Here is a 21,558-nt window from a genome sequence, read left to right as displayed (position 1 = left end):
GGCCCAAATAAATTGAATTATTTTCCCAATTTCATAGGCCAATTAATGGCAGATTTAATATTAGAATCTAAGACTTCTATCTTCCAGTTCAATGCTCTTTCTGTAAGTGCACCTAAGGATACCAGATCAGAAGGAATTATGCATTAATATCTATAATGTTCAAGCCAGACACAGAGCTAAATGGAGTATAAAAAAGTGAGAGCTTTACGAACAAAAATAAGATACAAGCTAGTTATAAAGAATTTTCAAGGAATAGGGATAGGTGATAAAAATAAACAGAAAAGTTAGATAGAAAAACACTATCTTAAAAATAAGAATCACATAGGAGTTAGTCCAGTGACATATAAACATTTTAGGACATGAAAAAGATAAATAATAAGTAAATAAATATATCTGTAATCAACTTCAAAGTAGCTAAACATTTCTTTCCTTAAACAATATAAAGAGTAAAGTATGTAGCTAAAAATCAACAAGATCAAGCATTTACGCCTCGGTAAAAGGAAAGTAGCCTTATTTGGTGTATAAGTTACCTTTTACGGGAAAAAACTTACAGGAAGCAAGATTTTAACTTAAATAAAAAATCACCAGTCCAAGAAGAATGAACTGAAAAAATCTCTCAATTGAGTAAAAATAATATTAACCAACTCAGATGTATACGCTTTTAAATATTATAAAATATGTAAAATTTTTAACTAGTCTTTCAAGTTACCCTTGGGGCAGAGGGGAGCAGGGCAATAAAATTCTTCTCCCAGGGTTAACCTTCATTCAACAAGCACTGAATGCCCACCATGTGCCGGTTCACTGAGAGGCAAGAAAGGGCGGTGGCTATAGGAGTATAGACTCTAAATGGATTCAAATCCCGCTTCTACTGCTTATCAGCTGTGTGAACTTGGGTAAATCACTTAATCTCTTTGCCTGTTTGCTCACCTACAAAAAGGGTCTAAATACCGTAACAGGATCACTGTGAGAATCCAATGAGCTAGTCAGATGTAAAGCACCTGGCACGCGGACAGCAGTGTAAATGCGGTAGGGCTGTGCCTGCCACATCATTACTACCACTCGACTACCCCCTGGCATGCCAGGGTGAGGAAGACAGTCTCCATCCTAAAGGAAACCAGGGTCAGATAGGGAGGATGACACAGAAACACACCATAACACAGCAGAAAAAGCACAATAATACAAGTATAAAAGACGGATCCGGGCTTCCCTGGTGGCGCAGTGGTTGAGAGTCCGCCTGCCGATGCAGGGGACACGGGTTCGTGCCCCGGTCCGGGAAGATCCCACGTGCTGCGGAGCGGCTGGGCCCGTGAGCCATGGCCGCTGAGGCTGCGCGTCCGGAGCCTGTGCTCCGCAATGGGAGAGGCCACAACAGTGAGAGGCCCGCGTACCGCAAAAAAATAAATAAATAAATAAAAGATGGCTCCACCGGCGTAACAGAAGAGAATTAACTTTCTCTGACAAATGGAAAAGGGATCACAGAAAGCATTTCAGACGAAGAAATACCTGAGATGAACTCCTGTCCACCTTTCAAAACATACCAAAACATATGGGGTAGTGGGGAAAAAAGTGTGTATCAGGTAGAGGGAACAAAAGTACCTCCAAAGACACGGAGAAAGACCCAGAAATCTGTAGGTCGGAGGGGCCACCAGAGAGAGGAAAGAAACAGCAGGGCAGGACCATAAACCAGGGCCTGGGATCTCACGCGAAGGATCTTGGTTTTGTCCTGTAAGTTAATAAAGATCCAAGGGAGGGGTTTGATTGGGGTAATGACTGAATCAGACTTTTTCCACAGAGATAATTTTGGCAGCAGCCTGCGTGACAGACCAGAGGAAGGAGAAGTAACTGGCTAGTGTAAGAGTGAAGTGCTAAGCTCACTGACACCACACAGGAGTAAGAGGCCATCAAGAGAACATCCACACTCAGCTCAACTCCGGCTACTCTCTCTCAAGCATCCTTCCCGGAAACTTTAGCCTTGAACGTCTCCGTGAAGTCAAAGTGTGTTCAGGACACAGAAAACTTGAAAACGCTGACTAGACACAACGGAACTGCGCTGTTTAAAAGTGTATAGGGCTTCCCTGGTGGCGCAGTGGTTGAGAGTCTGCCTGCCGATGCAGGGAACACGGGTTCGTGCCCCGGTCCGGGAGGATCCCACATGCCGCGGAGCGGCTGGACCCGTGAGCCATGGCCGCTGAGCCTGTGCGTCCGGAGCCTGTGCTCCGCAACGGGAGAGGCCACAACAGTGAGAGGCCCACGTACCGCAAAAAAAAAAAAAAGTATAAAACCAGGAAAGCAGGATTTGTGTTCCTCTACAATCAAGAGCGTTGGTTCTTCGGTTCTGAAAAATATTCTTAAAAACCTCAAACAGAAATTCTCATACTGAATTTTGATGAGTAAGATCAAGTTTTTGTCTCTTGCAAACTACTCAAGGCTATCTCAGGCAGGGTTGCAGGTGAAGATCAAAACAAGGTAGAGACAAAAATTAACCTGAAATGGATCACAGGCCTAAATGTTAAAGCTATAAACTTAAACAAAACAAAACATAGCAGCAAATCTTCCTCAACTCGGCAAAGATTTCCTAGAATACAAAAAGCACAAAGCCTAAAAGAATAAAATTATAAATTCGACTTCATCAAATGTGGTACAAGCCACAGAAAGGGAGAAAATATTTTAAATATCTATATACAACAAAGAACTTGGATCCAGAATATAAAAAGAACTCTTGCAACTCAATAATAAAAAGACAAGCAACCCAATTAAAAGTAGATAAACGATTAGAACAGATATTTCACAAAAGAAAATACAGAAGTGGCCGTTAAGTACATCAAAAGATACTCCAACATCATTAGTTATCAGTGAAATCCAAATTAAAACCAAAAGGATACTACTACACACCTACCGGAATAGCCTAATTTATTTTTTTAACATCTTTATTGGAGTACAATTGCTTTGCAATGGTGTGTTAGTTTCTGCTGCATAACAAAGCGAATCAGCCATATGCATACGTATATCCCCATATCCCCTCCCTCTTAAGCCTCCCTCCCACCCTCCCTTACCCCACCCCTCTAGGTGGTCACAAAGCACCGAGCTGATCTCCCTGTGCTATGCGGCTGCTTCCCACTAGCTATCTATTTTACGTTTGGTAGTGTATATATGTCCATGCCACTCTCTCACTTCGTCCCAGCTTACCCTTCCCCTCCCCATGTCCTTAAGTCCACTCTCTAACATCTGCGTAGTTATTCCTGTCCTGCCCCTAAGTTCATCAGTACCATTTTTCTTTTAGATTCCATATATATGTGTTAGCATACGGTATTTGTTTTTCTCTTTCTGACTGACTTCACTCTGTAGGAGAGACTCTAGGTCCATCCACCTCACTACAAATAACTCAATTTCGTTTCTTTTTATGGCTGAGTAATATTCCATTGTATATATGTGCCACATCTTCTTCATCCATGGAATAGCCTAATTTAAAACGTGGACAAACGTTTGCAAGGATTGGAGCAACTAGAACTTTCATACACTGTAAAAGGTGAAATGCTACAAGCACTTTAGAAACTGGTTTGGCAGTTTCTTGCAAAGTTAAACGAACACTTATTACATGAGCCAGCAATTCTACCCAAAAGAAACGTAAGCATATATTCACAAGAAAAATTGGATGTGAACACTCATATCTGCTTTATTCTACAGCAAGGTACCAGAAACAACTCAAATGCAGGCATACCTCGTTTTATGGCACTTCACTTTACCGCACTTCGCAGACACTGCGGGTTTTTTTTGTTTTTGTTTTTTTAACAAATTGAAGGTTTGGAGCAACCTTCTGTTATCAGATGATGGTTAGCATGTTTCAGCAACTAAGTATTTTAACTAAGGTATGCACACTGTTTTTTAAGACAATGCTATTGCACACTTAACAGAGTACAGGACAGTGTAAACATTTTACATGCACTGGGAAACCAAAAAATTCATGTGACACACTTTATTGTGATATTCATTTTATTGTGGTGGTCTGGAACCAAACTCCAAGGTCTGCCTGTAGGAAGCCCATTGTAGATGAAGAGAGAAACCAATTCCATCACACAATGAAAGACTACTCAGCAACACAGAAAGAATGAACTACTGATACATGCAACAACACGATGAAAACGTTATGCTGAGCAAAAGAACACAGACAGCACATACTGTATGATTCTGTTTATATGAAACCCTAAAGCAGTAAATCTCACCTTCAGGGATCAAAACCAGATCAGTGGTTGCTTGGGCAGAGGGAGGATTGACTGAGATGAGGTACAAGCAGGAAACATTCTGTATCTTGACTGTGGTGGTGGTTACACTGGTAGCCACAGGTATGTCAACACTCACCAAAATGTTACATGCATACTAGTGTATACATACAGCCTTCCTCAAGCTAAAAAACATATACTAATAGCTATAAGATGAAGCTTCAGTGTAGAATGCAAATTATACCTCAATAAAGTTTATTAACACACACACAAAACACGGTAGCGTTTTAACTTTTGTCTTAGGATTGCCTTGATCCATAAGCACAAGAACATACTGTTTTAGGAAGACATACAACTGTCTTCTTCAATATATTCCAAACTAAATGAATGAAACCATGAAAAGTTGTGGATGCCACGTTCATTAAGCTACTCAATTTTTTTCATCTTTTTTGGAGTATAATTGCTTTACAATGTTGTGTTAGTTTCTGCTGTAAACAAAGTAAATCAGCTATACGTATACATATATCCCCTTATCCTCTCCCTCTTGAGCCTCCCTCTAACCCTCCCTATCTACCCTCCCCAGGTCAAGGTTCTTTGTTTTATGCAATTGAATAATACTGGGACATTACCCTTGAAGTTCAGGTCAATATTATACATAAAGTAATATGGTGAGGTCTCTCTCAATATAATGGTCTTTAAAAAAGAGTTCAAGGCCGCCTTCCTCAAGCTAAAAAACATATACTAATAGCTATAAGATGAAGCCTCAGTGTATATTACCATTCTATTACTGATTTAACAGACAGCCTTGTTCTTAAGGCCAGAACAACTAAGCAATGTTTAAGGTCAAAGCTATAGAAGCAATGAATAAATTTTATAACAACATCCTTTTAGATGGTAGTTATGTCAGTTAAAGTTAATTGTGGACAACAGACTAAGGAATTAAGTGTCAGTTGATGCAAGATGCATTTAAAACAAACATAATCTAATAATATAAATAAAACTTTAAACAAACATTTACTGAATGCTTAAAACTGTGCTAAGCACAGTGCTTCATAAACTCTAAGGTTACCATCCCCATTTTACATATGGGAGAATTCAAGCATACGGAGACTAAGTAACTTGGCCAAGGTGACTCATCTAGTAAATTACAGGATCAACCCAAACCCTTAACCACTACGTTTGCTCCCCTTCAGAAAGAAACACTATATTCAAAAAGTGAACTTCAGATTCACCACAGACCTAAATATGAAAGGTAAAACTACAAAACTATTAGAAGAAAATCTAAGAAAATATCTTTGCAATTCATGGATTAGGAAGGACTTCTTACTACCCACAAAGTCAAAAATTTGACAGATGTAAATATATTAAAATTAGGGATTTCCATACCATAGGCAAAGTCAACAGGTGATTGGGATTACTATCTCAAATACACAAGGAATTCTAGGAAATCAACAAGTAGAAACCGAGCCAAAAAGGAGGGCAGAGTATGAATAAGCCAGACATGGAAAGGGAAACTCAGATGGCTAGCAAGGATATGAAGAAATAATCAACCTCGCTAGTAAACAAGAAAATACATATTAAAGCAACTACAATATTCTATTTAACAACTGTCAAACTAGCCAAATGCAGATGTTGTACAATACCAAAAGCTGACAAAAATGTGAGAAAATAGGAATTTTTATGTTAACACTGGTGAAGGTAAAAAGTGGTGTCGCCGTTTTAGAAATAATCTGGCAGAATTTAGTGATATGAAATATGTGACTAACCTATAACTCAGCAATACTATGCCTACATGTATGTTCCCTAAGAAACTCTTCCACAGCCATTAGCAACATGTAAAAAGATGCTTTTTACAGAATTATTTGTACCCAAGAGTTGGAGTCAACCTAGGCATCCATCATTAGGGGAACTGGTGAGTGATTGACAAGTGCTGACACACACCATGAAATACTGCACAGCTGGAAGCAATGAACTAGGTGTACTTACAGGAACATGAACAGATCAGATCTCGAACAACACGGGGTGGCAAAAGTAAAATATACAGCAAAATATCGGGTATACAGATGCAAAACACACAAAGAACTAGATAATTTTACAAGGAAAGAGACATAGCCAAAGACATATATAAAACACACTAGATTGGGTGGAAGTGAGGGTTGGGAAGGACAGGGTGGGACAGGGTGAATGGGAGTTGAGGTAGGGAATGAAGAGGGAAAGTTACAATCCAAATAATGGGAGCATATGCCTCTAAGCAGACCAAACCTACTCTCTGCACCCGAAATGTTTTAAGTGGTATCGGCACATTAACTGTTAAATTTGATGGATTTATGGGAATAGATTAGAAATCCATTTTTATGAGATGATTGAGTATTCTACACAATGCATTTGGTTTTTACTCTGACAAATTGGAAAATTCGCAGCTTCTACTTCTTCATTGTTATCATCATAGATAAAACGGTCTAATAACGGAACACCGAGCTACCGGTCTGAGAAGCTGTAACCTGGTCCAAGCAAACTAGTAATAGGAACTTGGCAAAGTCCTTTTACCTCTTTGAATCTGTTTGCTTATCTGAAAAAAATGGATTTGGATGATTGTCCCGAATCCCTCCAGCTCCACAATTTTTCTTTTCTTTTTTTTAATTTTTATTTTCTTAATTTTTATTCATATGAAATTATTTTCTCTCTGCTCCAACTATTCCCTCCCCCGCAATCAAAAATAAATAAATAAAAGAGTATCAAAAGAGATTTAGAAAAGTGATGTAGCAATAGGAATGAATAGCAACTTAGTTTTTTAGGGTAGAAAGGAGAAAACATTAGAGATACAGTGACGTTCAGAGAGCCTTGGCAAGTACCTAAGTCAGAGTGACGTTAACTTGAGCCCAGGTTCAGACACTCTATTCCGTTAAGGATTTTACTACCCACTATTCCACGCGTCACCACTGCCCCTTCTCAAAACACACGTTATAGTCTCGTATGGAGTTTCTACTTGAAGGCCCTAAATTTCAGCTTACCTGTATCAATTTTCAGATTAAAAATGATGATTCCCTAAAAGTCCCTTCCATATTAAAAATGTAAGATTCCAAGAGAATGATGAATTTTTTAATCAACAAACTGGTCACCCTGAGCATTTAATAAAAAACCAAGCATTCAATTAGATCTGTGGATTAAATGGATATAAAGACATTAAAAATAAGGGAAATTAGACTATATTGTGGCTTGGTGACCATGAATAGTAACTGAGGTATCTAAAAATTAGTGGTGTCACATTTTATAAAAAGCAAATTGATATCACAATATTTAAAGTATCTCAAAAAAGCTGGAATTAGAATATACCTAAAATCTTGAAACTGGAACATTTTAAAAGAGAAAAGAAATGTCTTGCAATATTTTTAGAATACAATAATAAACATGAGAAACTGACATCATTCCCATATTTATCTTCATTCACACTGAAGTTTAAATATGGATGGGGAAGGGGAGGGGGAAGGGGAGGGGGAATTAAGAGGTCACGAAACATCTGTTCCTAATAATTCCAGCACAGATGCAGTTGTTGCAGCAAAAGCGAGGATGAAGGTCCTCCAGGCTGCCCTGCTATGAGGTCTTCCACCAACAGCTACAGTGCAGACCCCAAACCCTGCACATCAAGTCCCAGGAATACACAGAGTTGGCTGTAGGAGAAAAATGTATGTGTACATGGACAATTAACTGCATTCCCTATGTCTCCAGAGCACCTGTATTAAATAAACAAGGAAACGTCTGATGAAATAAACGAGAGGAAAACAACTTCTTAGAGAATGAAAAATAAGAATCTAATAAAACGTTTCATAGCTTGGACTTGAATTCCGCTTTTTTGGCTGTTCCTTCTGGAATCTTTGGATTTATCTACACCTAAATGATATACTCCAAAATACGTTTTAACAAAATTAATGAAGTGAGTTGTAAACATTAAATTTTCTTCTCTGAACACAATCCACAGGCAAACTTTACTCATTAGAGAGCACCGTGCTATTTAAGTATGTTGCCATACTTCCAAGGAACTCCGTTTCAGGTTAACAAGCAGTATAACCCATCCCATCACGTGCACAGCACACTGAAAAACCGTATTTGGTAAAATCCACGTCCTAAGAATGCTTCCTTTGCAGATACAATTCTTCAAAGGCTGTCCCATAGAGATGTCTGTCAAAGGGTACAAACTCTCAATTACAACACGAATAAACTCCGGGGAACTGACGCACAGCATGAGGGCACTAGTTAACAGAACCGTATGCTACACGTGAACGCTGCTATGACAGTAGTTTTAATGTTCTCACCATGGCGACAACAGAGTGTAATTACGTGAGGTGAAGGGTGTGCTAACTAACCTTATCGTGGCAAACATGTGCAATATATACATGTATCAAATCATCACACCGTACACCTTAAACTTACACAATGTTGTACGCCTATTACATCTCAATAAAGCTGGAAAAACTTAGAAAAAAAGCCACTGTCCCATCCAAAGGAAAGATTATTTCCTATAGCAATGCTTGTATAACAGATCACATTTAATTTTAACCAGGGTTGCTACAGAACTTTTCCTACTATGTGTATATCCATTTATTTTCTACTTTTAATATAACTAGTTTAATGATCATTTAGCTAGTTACAGGCACAACATACAGCCTTTTAAAAAGTATTTAAAAATACATTTTATTATATTTCCTAATCAGGGTATCTTTCTAACTTAAAATATTTTACTTCTCTTTCAACAATGAACTTTTGTTTTATTTAGCTTATAGCTCTATTAGGGATGAACATACATTTCCCCATAAATTAGTGATCATACTGCAAGGATTAAGAAAACTTTTTCCGTCCTAAATACTATTTCTACCATTTCACCAAGTCCTCTAACCTCTCATTGCACTTCCGCACACCAATGTGTATCTTCTTCTAACATCTGCATGACTTTTCTTCTCCTCCATTGCAATTCACTACAGGTAGTTAAGAGTAGCTAACAATATAATTCCACGATATTGCATCTGTGTTTACATCTGTCTCTAATCACATGTTTAGAAGTGATTTATACAGGGGAAAGCAAAAAAGGAGGAAAAAAAAACACAACTATGAGAAACAATTAAGTTGTTATTTTAAATGTATCATTCCCAACTTGATATAACTTTCTCACCACAGGCTTCAAAGTTACTGAAATTGCAAACATAGGGTATGGCATTTCAAAAACACTGGATATAAGAAAGAAAAAACAGTACTAACCAAATATTTCATATGCTTTTATACTAGGATCATTTTAACAAGTGATTGGTACTTTCAATTTATAAAATAGTTTAAGTTTTGCTCCATGCTACAGCTGTATATGTCATGGCTTTGTGGTAAAGTTCCTCAGTTCATAAAAAAATAAGTTGATAGTAACCAAACTTATTCACTGATGAACTCTAGGAATTAGAAAACCACACTCAAGAACTGTGTCAGGAAATGTAAAACTATATTTACACACACACACACACAAACACACACACTCTCTCTCTCTCTCTCGAAGAACTATGACACCCTAAAATGAGAAATTCACACAGGCTTACCTGATAATTCACATAATTCCTACTTATTTCAAGATAAAGAGTATTACTGTTGCATTATGGTACTAGTGTTGGTGCATTTACAGAAATACCATTAAAAAAATATTTAGGTAAAAATACCTAAAAAAAATTAGGGAAGTAAATACTTCTAACATTTGACCTAATGAAAGGCTTCTAAAAGTTTACAGTAACATTAACATAATTATATAGACACAGGCCAAAAAGACATAACTAAATACATTAAATCTCATGGAATATGTTACAATACCAATTTATATTTGTTGAAAAGAATTCTTTGAAAACAAGCATACAATAATTAGTAAACTACAGAGACTCTTAAATGCATTTAAAACTTCAAAACAAATTTACATTCCTTAACTTAGAATTGGTAAATTTAAAATTTATACACTACCTGGTTCTGAATCTTAATCAGAAGCGGAAGGAAAAGATAAAAATTGCTAACATCTGAGTGACCGCTGTTAAATACCTTCTTCAGTAGTTGTCCGCCAACCCATGTATAGTTTTAAGTCTATGTAAGTTATGAAAAAATAATTACACAATATCACCAATTATTTTCAAATTTTCTTACCGTATCCAACCATTTACATTTTTTAATGTCTAAAAATATATATTTCTAGGGATCTTACCATGAATGAAAAAGGAGATTAAAAAATACAGTAAGAATGCAAAATAAATACGGACCGATCATTACATATTCTTCTCTAAACCTAACAACATAAAACAAAACTTTCTTTAAAACAGCAGTAATACAACTGGTCTACAGCAAGACTAAATTGACAGCAATCTCAGCTGCAAGATTTAAGAAGACCAAATTTATACAACTGTTCAAGCTAAAACAATCCTACTTCTTTCCAGTCCTAGCAGACTAGAAAATGCTTTTGCCTAATTTACCCAGGGCTACTTTTAAATAAGGGTAAGACCCGGAATTATACTGAAGGTCCCTATCAAAGCAGAGGTCCCAAATCAACAGTAGATAGACAGATTTATGGTATACTACACCAATAATAATTTTTGTTAGCATCCTCTACTGGTGGTTTCCAAAGACAGCAAGTAGAAATGCAAATGACAGAAGATATGTACCTGCCAGTCCATCTAGAGTGAATTAATCAGTATGTAGTCGTTAGCAGCTAGAGTACATTTCTCAAATAGATAAATAAATAAATAAGTAACCACAAAGAGTAGAAGTGGAAAATGAGAAGGCAGATTTTAAAAATACAGCAAACAAAGCATTACATTATAAACGGTAAAAAAAAAAAAGAAATCAATTTAAGCCAGTAACATCATCACCATAGAGTTACTACATAAGGTTTCAGGCTTTGGCCAAACCTTGCTCAACTGTTTTACCCGTCAAGTTACATTACTTGATGCTCCCATTAACATCCTACTCTGCAGATATATTCCAGAAAGGAAATTAAAATGTTTTACTGAAGGCTTAGCAGAAAATCTGCATGCCTTATTTTAAAATGAACAAAAAATTATTTACATATAAATTACAGTATCAAGTATCTCTATGACCACCTCCCACTGTATACATCATTTATTCCTTCATTAAAAAGATTTAAGAGTTAACATTTTCCAAGCGATTCTCTCCAATAAACCACTGCAACTTAAATATGACTGCGTTGCTAAGAAATCTTAACCAGCACCTATCCTGAGGTTTCACAACACAATGGCATACAACTTCATTTTTAATTTGCAAATCATGAGGCTTAATCAAATAGCGTGGCTGTAATAATCAGCAATGGATGAAATGCATCTGAGAACAAAAAGAAATACAAGGACAGAGCCAACACTGATGAAAATGGAAGATACCTGTAGTAGCACAGTGCTATCTGAAACACCTTTTGTTTTCTGAGAGTGATGCACACTGCAGACGAGACATTTTGTGCTAAACAGCCCCAAATCTGTTTCTCTAATAGTAAACACAAAGGAAAAACACTGACAGCAAGCGCGGTAAATAAATCGCTCCCCTGAGAATGAAAGCAGCAGACTGGAGGGGCTGACACGCGCAGGGGAAAACTAAACACCATCTTTTTCTACCTGCGCAAGTTGCCATTTGCTGCAGCCGTCCAGCAGCTCTCTTTCCTGCTGATTTCAAGTACCTTTCGGGATCGCTTTTTCCCCCTAAGTCAGCTGTTGATATGCCTTATGGGTGTAATATTCGTATCACAGGATCTTTAGGAGGAAAATCCATCCTTTCCTGCTCAGGTAAACATGTTTACAGCAGCTGCACAGACGCTGGGTGGTTCAGACTCACATGTCACACACATGTCGTCAGCAACAAGAAAAGCCCCTTTCTCTGGCGACGAACATTTTAAATAAGGTAAAACGCGAACAGCCCTTTCCAAACCAACTTACCTTTCATAAAGCCACAGCAGCAACAGCTCGATATAGCACACACACTATTTGACGCTAAAACAGGAAATTAAAATTGCAATAGCCTGTGCTCCGCCGCGGCCGTAACAAGTCATCTCTCCACAATGAGGACGCCCAGTATTAGTTATCGATCATAACTAACGGAGGTCTTTAAAATACAAACGTGTATTTGGATAACTAACACCGTTCATGAAAGCGGTGATTCTAATGTCGACTCGAATATATTAAAATTACGTTTACGATTGGAAGGAAACATCTTGAAACCGCCTAAAACCTTCGTATCTGCTTCGAGACAGGAAATCCCACACAAAATCTGAAATTGCCAGGAAAGGTTACAAAACCTCGCGTTTCGCATCCCAGAGGGGAGGGAGAAAGGGGGCCCAGGCGTGGGGGTGGGGCGAGCGCCGGGTAGTTCTGACTTAAACCCGCATTTCCTCATTTTCTGGCGGACACGGCGATCCCATTTCAGGCGCCTTTATTTCCCGACTCTCAGAAACTCGTTTTAAAAATAACGCAGGAACCCACACGAGCCCCTCGGTCCGCTAGGTCCGTGCAATTCCTTATATAGACTCGGCCTCAGCCGGCAGCAGGGCCGTTGCCGCCCATTATTCTCCAAACAGGTACCGGGCGGGCGGGGGCCGCGCTCCAGCCTCGGCCCTGTCGCCGCAGGAACTGTCCAGACAATACCCACCAGCAGACGTTCGCTGCCGAGCGGTGGGCGGGCGGGCGGGCACAGCGGCGCCCGAGATAAGCAGACATGCAGTCAACTTACACCGTCTCTCCCAACTGCAAAAGGCGACTGTGCAAACCACCACCACATGTTCGGGGCTCGCGCTCGCTCTCTCGTCATTATTGTTATTTTTCTAAACTCTCACGCCAGGCAGGGCGGGTGTGCGTCCCCGGCGCAACGGCACTCATCAGTAAACACCGCGGCCCGCAGCGCAGGCAGCGGCGCCCCGCGTCCGTCGGTCCGGCCGCCCCTCCCCCACCCTCCTTCCACCCGAGACCCGGAGCGCCGTCCAAGCTCCGTTCGCCGGCTTCACGCCCCGCGCGTCCGGCCCAGGTAACAACTTCCCCAAACCGAAAGAGCACAAGGGAGGCGCACGCTCGGCACCCCATCCCGGCGCGGAGGAGGCGTCCTCCCGGGCGGGGACCTGTCTGCGGTGCTTCCCGGTCTCGAGACCAGGTAACAACTCCGCAAACCCGCCGGCCCCCGCGGCCCCCGCGGCCGCAGCTCTGCGCCCGCCCCGCCCGCCCGCCCGCGCTCCCGCCGGCTCCCCGCGGGACGCGGACCGCGCTCGGGGCGCGGCGGCGGCCGCGGGCGCGGGCGAGGAAAGGCGCTTAGGCACCCGCGCCCCGCGCCGCGAAGCCCCGTCCCGCGCCGAGAGCGCCTCGCCGGCCGGTCCCAACTTTACCGCCGCCGGCCCGGCCCGTCCGCGCGCTCCGCGCCGCCCGCGCACACGCGCGCACGGACGACACGCAGCCCGCGGCCGCCGCGTCCCGCCGCCGCCCGCCCGGCCGAGCCGCGGGGCCCGAGCGCCGGCGCCGGCGGGGCTGAGGCGCGCGGAAGCCACTCTACACAGGCAGCGCCGGGCACAAGTTAGTTCCTCGGCTCCGGGGCCTCGGCGCCGCGGGGACGAAACGCCGAGGGCGCCGAGGAGGAGGGGAGGGGGGCGCCGAGGGGCACAAGAGTGGGGAAAAGTGCGGAAAGAAGCAACAGCCGCTCCCCCGGAGCCCAGAAAAGTGGACGCCGCGTCCCGGCCGCCCGCCTGCGCCGGGGATGCGGCGGCGGCGGCGGCTAACGGTCCAGCGAGGCGGCAGGGGCGGCGGGAGCCGCTAGGCGGAGAAACCAGGTAAGAGACATAACGGTTCAGGGAGAGCGGGCGGCCGCGGCGCGGCTCCCGAGGCGGCGGCCCGGAGGGGGGCAGAGAGCACTACTTTCTACTTTCCCACTCCACTTGGCCCGTCCCTACCCGGCCGCCCCCAGCCCGGCTCGCCCCCCTCGCCCCCGGGGGCGCCCCAGCCGCCCGGCTCCCCCTGACTCCGCCGCTCCCCGGTCCGCTCCGCCACTCACCGTTATTGCGCCGCGGGTTCGCCTGCTTTCTGCGCTTACACCTGGGGCCATCCGCCATGATCCTCTCGCTTGTGTCTAAATGCTCGAGTCACCTCCTCCCCCTCCCTCCCTCCCCCTTCCCCCCCGCCCCTCCGCCTCCACCCCTCCCCCCTCCCCACCGCACCTGGTTTACGACACTCGCGGCTTTACGACATCACCTTCCTTACACCTAGAGCCGCTCGCTCTACGGCCGGAACCTTGTTGCTAGGGAGAGGACGGTTTGCGGCCGCTGGGGGAGCGGCTGAGTTTGCATTGAGGGGCGAGGGAGAAGTTTCCCCCAGGTGTCGCGGGTTGGGGGCGGGGGCGATGGGGATCGGTGCGGACGTGGTCCGAAAGGCGACTGGCCGTCGGAGTGAGAAAGGTAAAGTAGGAGGCTCTGAACCGGCCACACCCGCCGCGGCCGCCAGGGGCACGATCGGGTCTGGCTGATTCTCCCCGGGATCCGGTGTCCTCGGAGCTGCCCCCGGAGTGGCCGGAGCGACCTGTCCTCCCTCCTCCTCACGGGGGGCTCACGCACCCCGGGCCGCCCGGGGACGCCCCGGGATCGGGGGCAGGCAGGTCCGGGGAGCGGAGAGGGGCTAGTTCGGGACATGCGGTGCCAGGGGAGAGGCCACCTGACCGCGCACGTCTGACTCTCTGCCCCTCCTCGGACGCACCGTTTTCCCCCGCGCGACCCGGGATGGGAAGTGACTTCAACGAGATAGAAGTCCAGCTGGAGCGACGGAGGGGCGAGGAGTTCCGCTTGCGAGCCACCTCGGCGGTAACGCGGCCTGAGTAATGCCCACGCCGGCCTGTCTCACTTCCTCCTCCGCGCCGGGCGCTCACCTGCTGTAACCTCGGCCGCCCCCGCCCCCGGCCGGCCAGATCCGAGGCTTCCAGACTTAGAGCTGAGGTTATCGACAGGCCGCGATTTAGTACCTAGACGGGCAGCTGTGGCTGCGAAGGACCTTCCGGCAAGAAACGAGGGCCGGCGGGGGCGGTCTTCTCTGAGTTCTTTGTACAAGTTCGGGGACTTCTGAAGGGCCACGTAGATAACACCACAAATACCAAGAAAGTCAGGTCTTAAGTGCTCGGTAGGGACTTAGCTTTCCCCTCCTCCCCGCCTTCAAATGAGGAAATGTCTTTGGGACCAACCTTACGGAATAAATGAGCCGGGCTGCACTTTGAATCGTGCAGTTCCAAGTGAACACGGTAAGAGATGACAGAGAAATTGAGGAGACCGGAGCGTGACGAAGTATGAGAAACAACCCAGTCACCTAGCACAGTGCTGTCACAGTAGGTGCTCAATAAATTCATGCCTATAATTTCTGCCGTGCCTATGGCTGGACTTTTTTTATTATGTTAATCTTCTAAACACTCTCCAGACTTTTAGAAGATTCATTAATAATCTCTTCACACCTTTCAACTGAAATAAATTTACAGCTGAAGTCTGGTAATTTAAAATTAGAAAGTTTAATCCTGACTATAGATGAAAATTCTCTCCCACGTTTGCTGTGGCATTTTGAGAAGTGAATGCATTATTTATTGGTGCGTGAAATGTGACTGTAAATATCCTTTGCTATACATTATGTCTGTGTGTCCGCTCCCTTCCTCAAGGCCACAACTAGAATTATCCGTCTTAACGATCATCCTAAGTACAGGCACCCCTGCCTTTCCTCAGCACCGTGTTAATTGACCTTGTACATGTGAGGACCAGAACCATGTTGGTGCTTTGCTTGGTTCAAGGGGTGCTTTTTCCCGGCCCTCTTAAGAACTGTGTGATGTTCTTCAATTTCCTTCTGCATCAGCTTGTAGACTTTATCCTTTGCTGGCATCTCCCCGCTCCCCCCACCCCAGCACACAGGCAGACACACACATGCACAGCTTTTTTACAGCTCCCCTAATTTCCAGTCCGAAAGGAAAAAACAGAACAAAACAAAACTTTCTGACTCTAGTGCACGTTTCACGTACTTTTAAACTTAGAAAGTGTCCAACGTCTTTCTGAGGTGCCTGTCCTGACCCCCCGACTAGGCTTTCTTCGTTGCTCATCCTTACCTTGAAGGCAGAGAGACCAAGTCAAGCGATAAGCCAAGTGGAAGTCATCTTCCTTCCTTTAGTGGTTACTGGTTTAGTTAGTTTGGGCCAGGCTATTCAACTTCTTGCGGACAGGTACCTTTTTTGTGTTTTGTTTTTGCTTGTTCATTTCTGTGCCCTTAGCACTTAGCAGAGTACCTAGTCACAGGGCAGATGCTTGGTAGGTAAATATTTCTTTTAAAAGTGAGTATCATTGACTTTTTCTGAATCTCTTCTTGGCTCTAACGTAAGGGTTGTTTATCTGCCTTCATCACATTAGTTCTTAGGAGCAGTTGAAATCATGAATGTGAAAGCCATTTCCTGTCGTTTATATTCTTCCTTATTTTGAGGCTAATTGCTCTTGATTTTAGATTCTCCATAATCATTTTTCCCAAATGATTAATCCCGATCACTTCTGGTTTTTAAATATGCACAGGAAATATTGATGTTCCAAATTTTCTAATACAGAATTTCAATTTTGTAAAATCCTACACTAATTAGATATAGATTATAAATTTAATATGTGGTTAATGCGCTTTATTTACTGTAATGTTCCCAAAATTATTGAATGCTAGACTGGAAAGAAAGCAGGCAAAAGTAAATCTCAAGATAGATTGCTGCTTTAAACCTGATGCGTATGTGATGGTTGCTTTCTCTATTAAATGTAACTAAAGAATTGGAAAAAATCTTGAGAATAACTTTAGAAAAGGAATTTCTAAATAAATGTGTTAAACTTTAGGTTTATTTAGTCAATTATACCTCAATTTTTAAAAAATTAGGCTTTATTCAAACATGGTGGGGATACTAGAGTTTAGCATGTGTCCTGTATTGTTGTTGGTTTTTAGTAATCGTAGTGTCATTGTACAATATGTATTCAATATGTGCTCCTAGCTCTAATGCCACTGAAGTGGTAACACTGCTTCCAGGGAGCGCTGGGATTGCACATGTTGAAGGAGAGGTAGACTGCTAAAACTGAATTCCTGTAATCTTTTCTAAATTCACAGGGAAAATGTAAATGGGTAGAACATTTTCAATATTGAGTTTTTTCTATAAATTTTTCATAAACCCCTTGCACCTGCTGTTTGCGTTTCATGTAAGATTCATGTATAAGCTAGGATAAAATTTGACATAAAATTATTTTAAGTTTAAAATGTACATACTGCACAGTGTTCCACATGGAGCATATGATTACCATGTACCTCACTTCCTGAACACATTTGAGAAGTAGAACATAATGTGATTCTATAATCTTTGTTAAAGTAAGAACTCGGTTATTTTCGCGGCAAGTTAATATATGTATTTCATGAAATAAGTTGACTTCGCTAACTTGTCAGGCTTTAATCTTAAAGTCTTGAGACATGTTGTCCACCAAAGGACAGCATGGAGAAGCCCCTGGAGAGCGGCCCCGCAGTCCGTGCTCAGTAGTGACTCTGGGTGTACATGGGTCACCATGCGTTGCAAGAGGGCAGTTCACCAAATTCTGTGTCACCAGATCAGGAAGGAAACAAGGCTACGGGGTGGCACAGAACCAACAGTTGTCCTGAGGAACCACACACGCTTTTCTAATGAAGCCTCCCAGGAGGTAATAATAGGGACAGGTGTTTTCCCCAAACCTCCCTGTGATTTTATTATATATTGCATCACAAAACTGTTTTTCCCTCTCTGGGGAATAAGGCTCCTATTTTTAATATAAGTCCGTGAAATGTTAACCCATGGAGCTTCTAATCTGGGGGACAGTTTTTTGGGAACATGTCTAACATAGAGAGATGTTAAATATAAATAAACGTAGAGAGAGATAGATGTTTGAAGGCTGTTAATGAACATCCAAAAAGTAAAGCTGATCCTTTCCGTAAAGTCATAGTGATTAAAACAATTGCATTCAAAGGCTGCCTCTACAGAAGATAGATTACAGTTTCTGTTATTGAAATCACTTGTGAACATGAGTGGCATGTTTTTTCTTATACTTAACAACTATAGGTAGGTAACTTGTACTAGAGAAAGCAACATGCATATTTTGGATTTGAGGGAATTTTAAGAATTTACCGTGGTATCAGGGGTCTGATAGGTTTCTTGTATTGTTTTGCTGTTTCTTCCCCTTTGTCTCAATGCATTTCTTTTCTCTGGCATCTTGGCTTATTTTTAGCAGCCGACTGGTTCTGCTGCAGAGTATTGCTATTTCTTTGACCTACAGTCCTAGCCTTCTGTATTCCACAGACCTTCAGTCATAATCACTGCCACTATTCAATCCTTTGAGTATACATATTAAAAATATTTGTAGTCAATAACAGGTTTTAGATGTCCCACCACTGTGTTAAACTCACGTGGAAAAGTTGGCAATGAGAAACACACTGTGTTCAGACATAGCCACAACTTTAAGGCCCCTGGTCAGGCCCTTCAGAAGTTCTTTCGTCTTACGCCTCCATTTTTCTTCGCTCGCTCTCTTTATCCCACTTACATTAGTAGGGCACACCTGGGTCCCTCTCTGCTCTTTCACGTTTTAATCATTCTCTTCCTCCATCTTTCTTCGTCCCAGGTCTTGCCCAGATCTGTTTGGATCGATTCCCTTTTTCTTTTTGTTCAAGGCCTTTTGAACCATCCCCACCCTGTGAAATATCAGTACTTTTCCATATTATGCTGGTTATATCCTCTGTCCCTCAAAGTCCAGTCTCTGCCTTTCTGTGCTCTGAAAGGCTGATTCCTGTGGACCACATCACCCAGGCTCCTTTGTCCTTTGGTTTCTATTTGATTTCAGCCCATTTGGAGGCATTGGCAGATGATCAGAGGAAGGAAAGAGAGAGAGGTCAGGATATTAATTTCACCTTCCCCCACACTCCCTCCTGCCTGTCTGTGGCTTTTGGCAGGCGCCTGGCTCCTCCACCTAAGGCCGTGGCTCGGGTCAGACAGTCCTGTCCCATGGCTACAGGTCTTGGCAAGTTCCAGAAACCGTGCCTTCCCTTTGTCCTTTCAGGCCTGGAGAGGGTAATGGTTTCCTCCTGCTGTGAGTCCTTGGGTACTTCATCCCTTATTGGTTCCCCTAGAGCCTGCCCACGTCCATGTAAGTAGTCTCTTCGTCAGACTCTCTGCGATTTACCCTTGGGGCATGCCATCTGCTTCCTGTCAGGCCCCTGAGTAGCACACATCTAGAAATAAAATACGTTTTTGGCCTTCTTTTTTTTTTTATGATTAAGCATTTTTTAAAATTTTATTTATTTTTGGCTGTGTTGGGTCTTCGTTGCTGCGCGCAGGCTTTCTCTAGTTGCGACGAGCAGGGGCTACTCTTCGTTGCAGTGCACGGGCTTCTCACTGCGGTGGCTTCTCCGGTTGCGGAGCACAGGCTCTAGGCGCACGGGCTCTAGAACGCAGGCTCAGTATTTGTGGCACACGGGCTTAGTTGCTCCGCGGCATGTGGGATCTTCCAGGACCAGGGATCGAACCTGTGTCCCCTGCGTTAGCAGGCGGATTCATAACCCCTGCGCCTTATTTCTTATTAGTCAAGAATTCTGTTTCCATCGATTACAACACTAGAGTTTGAATGTGATGCCATCACTGACAGGCATATACTCATGTTCTAATATGTGTACTTGCAAAATCTGGCAAAGCTTAGGAATGTGCCAGAGTCTATGACATCGTAATTATTCAGTTACTGTTTTTGTAATGAGGGCCCCTGCCTTGGTTGATCTAAAAGTAGGAGAGACTACTTTTATATACTTAAAACCGTGAGTGGGAGGGCATCACAGCACTACAGTATTAAGGTGGAGGTGGCTGGTTGTCCCCATAGGTTTCTTCCCCTTTTAATAATGGAACCCGCCACACTTGTCACGTGGCCCCTGGCATGGCCGTTGCACGTACCTCGCTGCTGCTGTGCCTCTCAGTCCTGGCCCGTGAGATGTGAGTGATGCCCTGGTTGGTGAGGTCCCTCAAGAGGGAGCGGTTCACCATTCCTCAGAACTCCTCTTCTTGCTGGCTGGGATCAGACGTGCCGACGAGAGCTCCTTCAGGTTAAGGGAGGCACAGCAGCAAGACTGAAGGAGCCCGAGTCCTTGATGGTATGGGAGAGCATTACCAGCCCTCGACTTCTGCTGCCAGAGCCCTGTTCTAGAGAGACAAGTAAACTTCGATCTTCTTTCAGCCGCCATTGTCTTCGGTTTTCTGTCATGTGGAGCCAAGGTTAACCTTGTCCGATGTGTTGTAGGTATTGTAGGTTAGTTTCCTGCTGCTGCTATAAAAAAATTACCACCAACTTGGTGGCTTAAAACAACACACATGTATTATCTTACAGTTCTGGATGTCAGAAGTCCAGAGTGGGTCTCGCTGAGCTGGAATGAAGGTTTTGGCAGGATTGGGTTTCTTCGGAAGGCTCGAGAGGAGAACCCGTTTCCCAGCGTTTTCCAGCTTCTGAGGCCGCCCACGCTCCTTGACGCCTGGGCCTCCTCCATCTTCTAGGCCATCAGCCCGGGGCAGAGCCCATCAGCCCGGGGCAGAGCCCATCCCGTGCTGCCAGCTTGCTGGCTCTGTTTCTGCTCGGCTCTTCCAAGTCTGAGGGCTTTTGTGGTTAAATTAGGTCCACCTGGATCATTCAAGGGATCGTCCATTTCAGTGTCAGCTGATAACGATTAGCGAGCTTAATCCAATAGGCAGCCTTAATGTCCCTTTGCCGTAAGACCTAACATAACACACAGTCTGTGCCCAGGGGATTAGGGCATAGACATCTTTGGGGGCCACTATTCTGCCTACCAGAGTATGCAAGCTCTCAGTTTCGTGATTGAGAAACATGTTTGTATCGATTAATTTGTTCATCTTTAATTGATAAGCAGCTCTAAAGCCTTTTGCTAAGTGGTCATTACTTTTTATATAACATTGAACATTGTGCCACATGGAAGTTCTAATAGTAATTCATTGGTTCATTTATTCACCTAATATTCTAGCATTCTAATGTGACAGGCACTGTGTGTGGCTAAGAATGCCTAGTACGGTCCCTGACTTCAAGCAGCTCACAGGTCTGTGGAAGAAACAAACTGACAAAGAGCCTGTTACACAAGTGTCAGGTTGGTATAGTACACACAGGAGAGACATCTGAAGTACCCTGGAGTCAAGGGAGTCTTTCTTGAAGAAGTGATGGAATTTGTCGGGAGGAGCAGGGAAGAGTGTTAAAGGCAGAAGTGACAACAGAAGTCTCCGGATGAAGGTCTTGTGCTTTGGGGTGGAGGAT

At 43.5% G+C, this 21,558-nt stretch overlaps 1 protein-coding gene across 6 annotated transcripts in view; it reads right to left on the bottom strand.

Moving 5' to 3' along the window:
• The window catches only part of ZEB1 (zinc finger E-box binding homeobox 1), a 194,629-nt gene extending 180,275 nt beyond the window's left edge, over window positions 1-14,354 (bottom strand). For all 6 annotated transcript variants that reach the window (XM_022580645.2, XM_089906352.1, XM_022580643.2 and 3 more), the window contains exon 1: window positions 14,259-14,354. In XM_022580645.2, coding sequence (XP_022436353.2) covers window positions 14,259-14,316 — 58 coding nt within the window. In that variant the 5' untranslated portion in view covers window positions 14,317-14,354. The remainder of the gene's footprint in view (window positions 1-14,258) is intronic.
• Window positions 14,355-21,558: the final 7,204 nt, after the last annotated feature.

Source organism: Delphinapterus leucas, chromosome 2, assembly GCF_059928025.1.
Source record: "Delphinapterus leucas isolate spDelLeu-1000000601 "Yukka" chromosome 2, BTC_Dleu_Yukka2, whole genome shotgun sequence".
Taxonomy (NCBI): Eukaryota; Metazoa; Chordata; class Mammalia; order Artiodactyla; family Monodontidae; genus Delphinapterus; species Delphinapterus leucas.
Note: the sequence above shows the minus strand (reverse complement) of the source record. Positions and strands in the feature narration are given on the sequence as shown.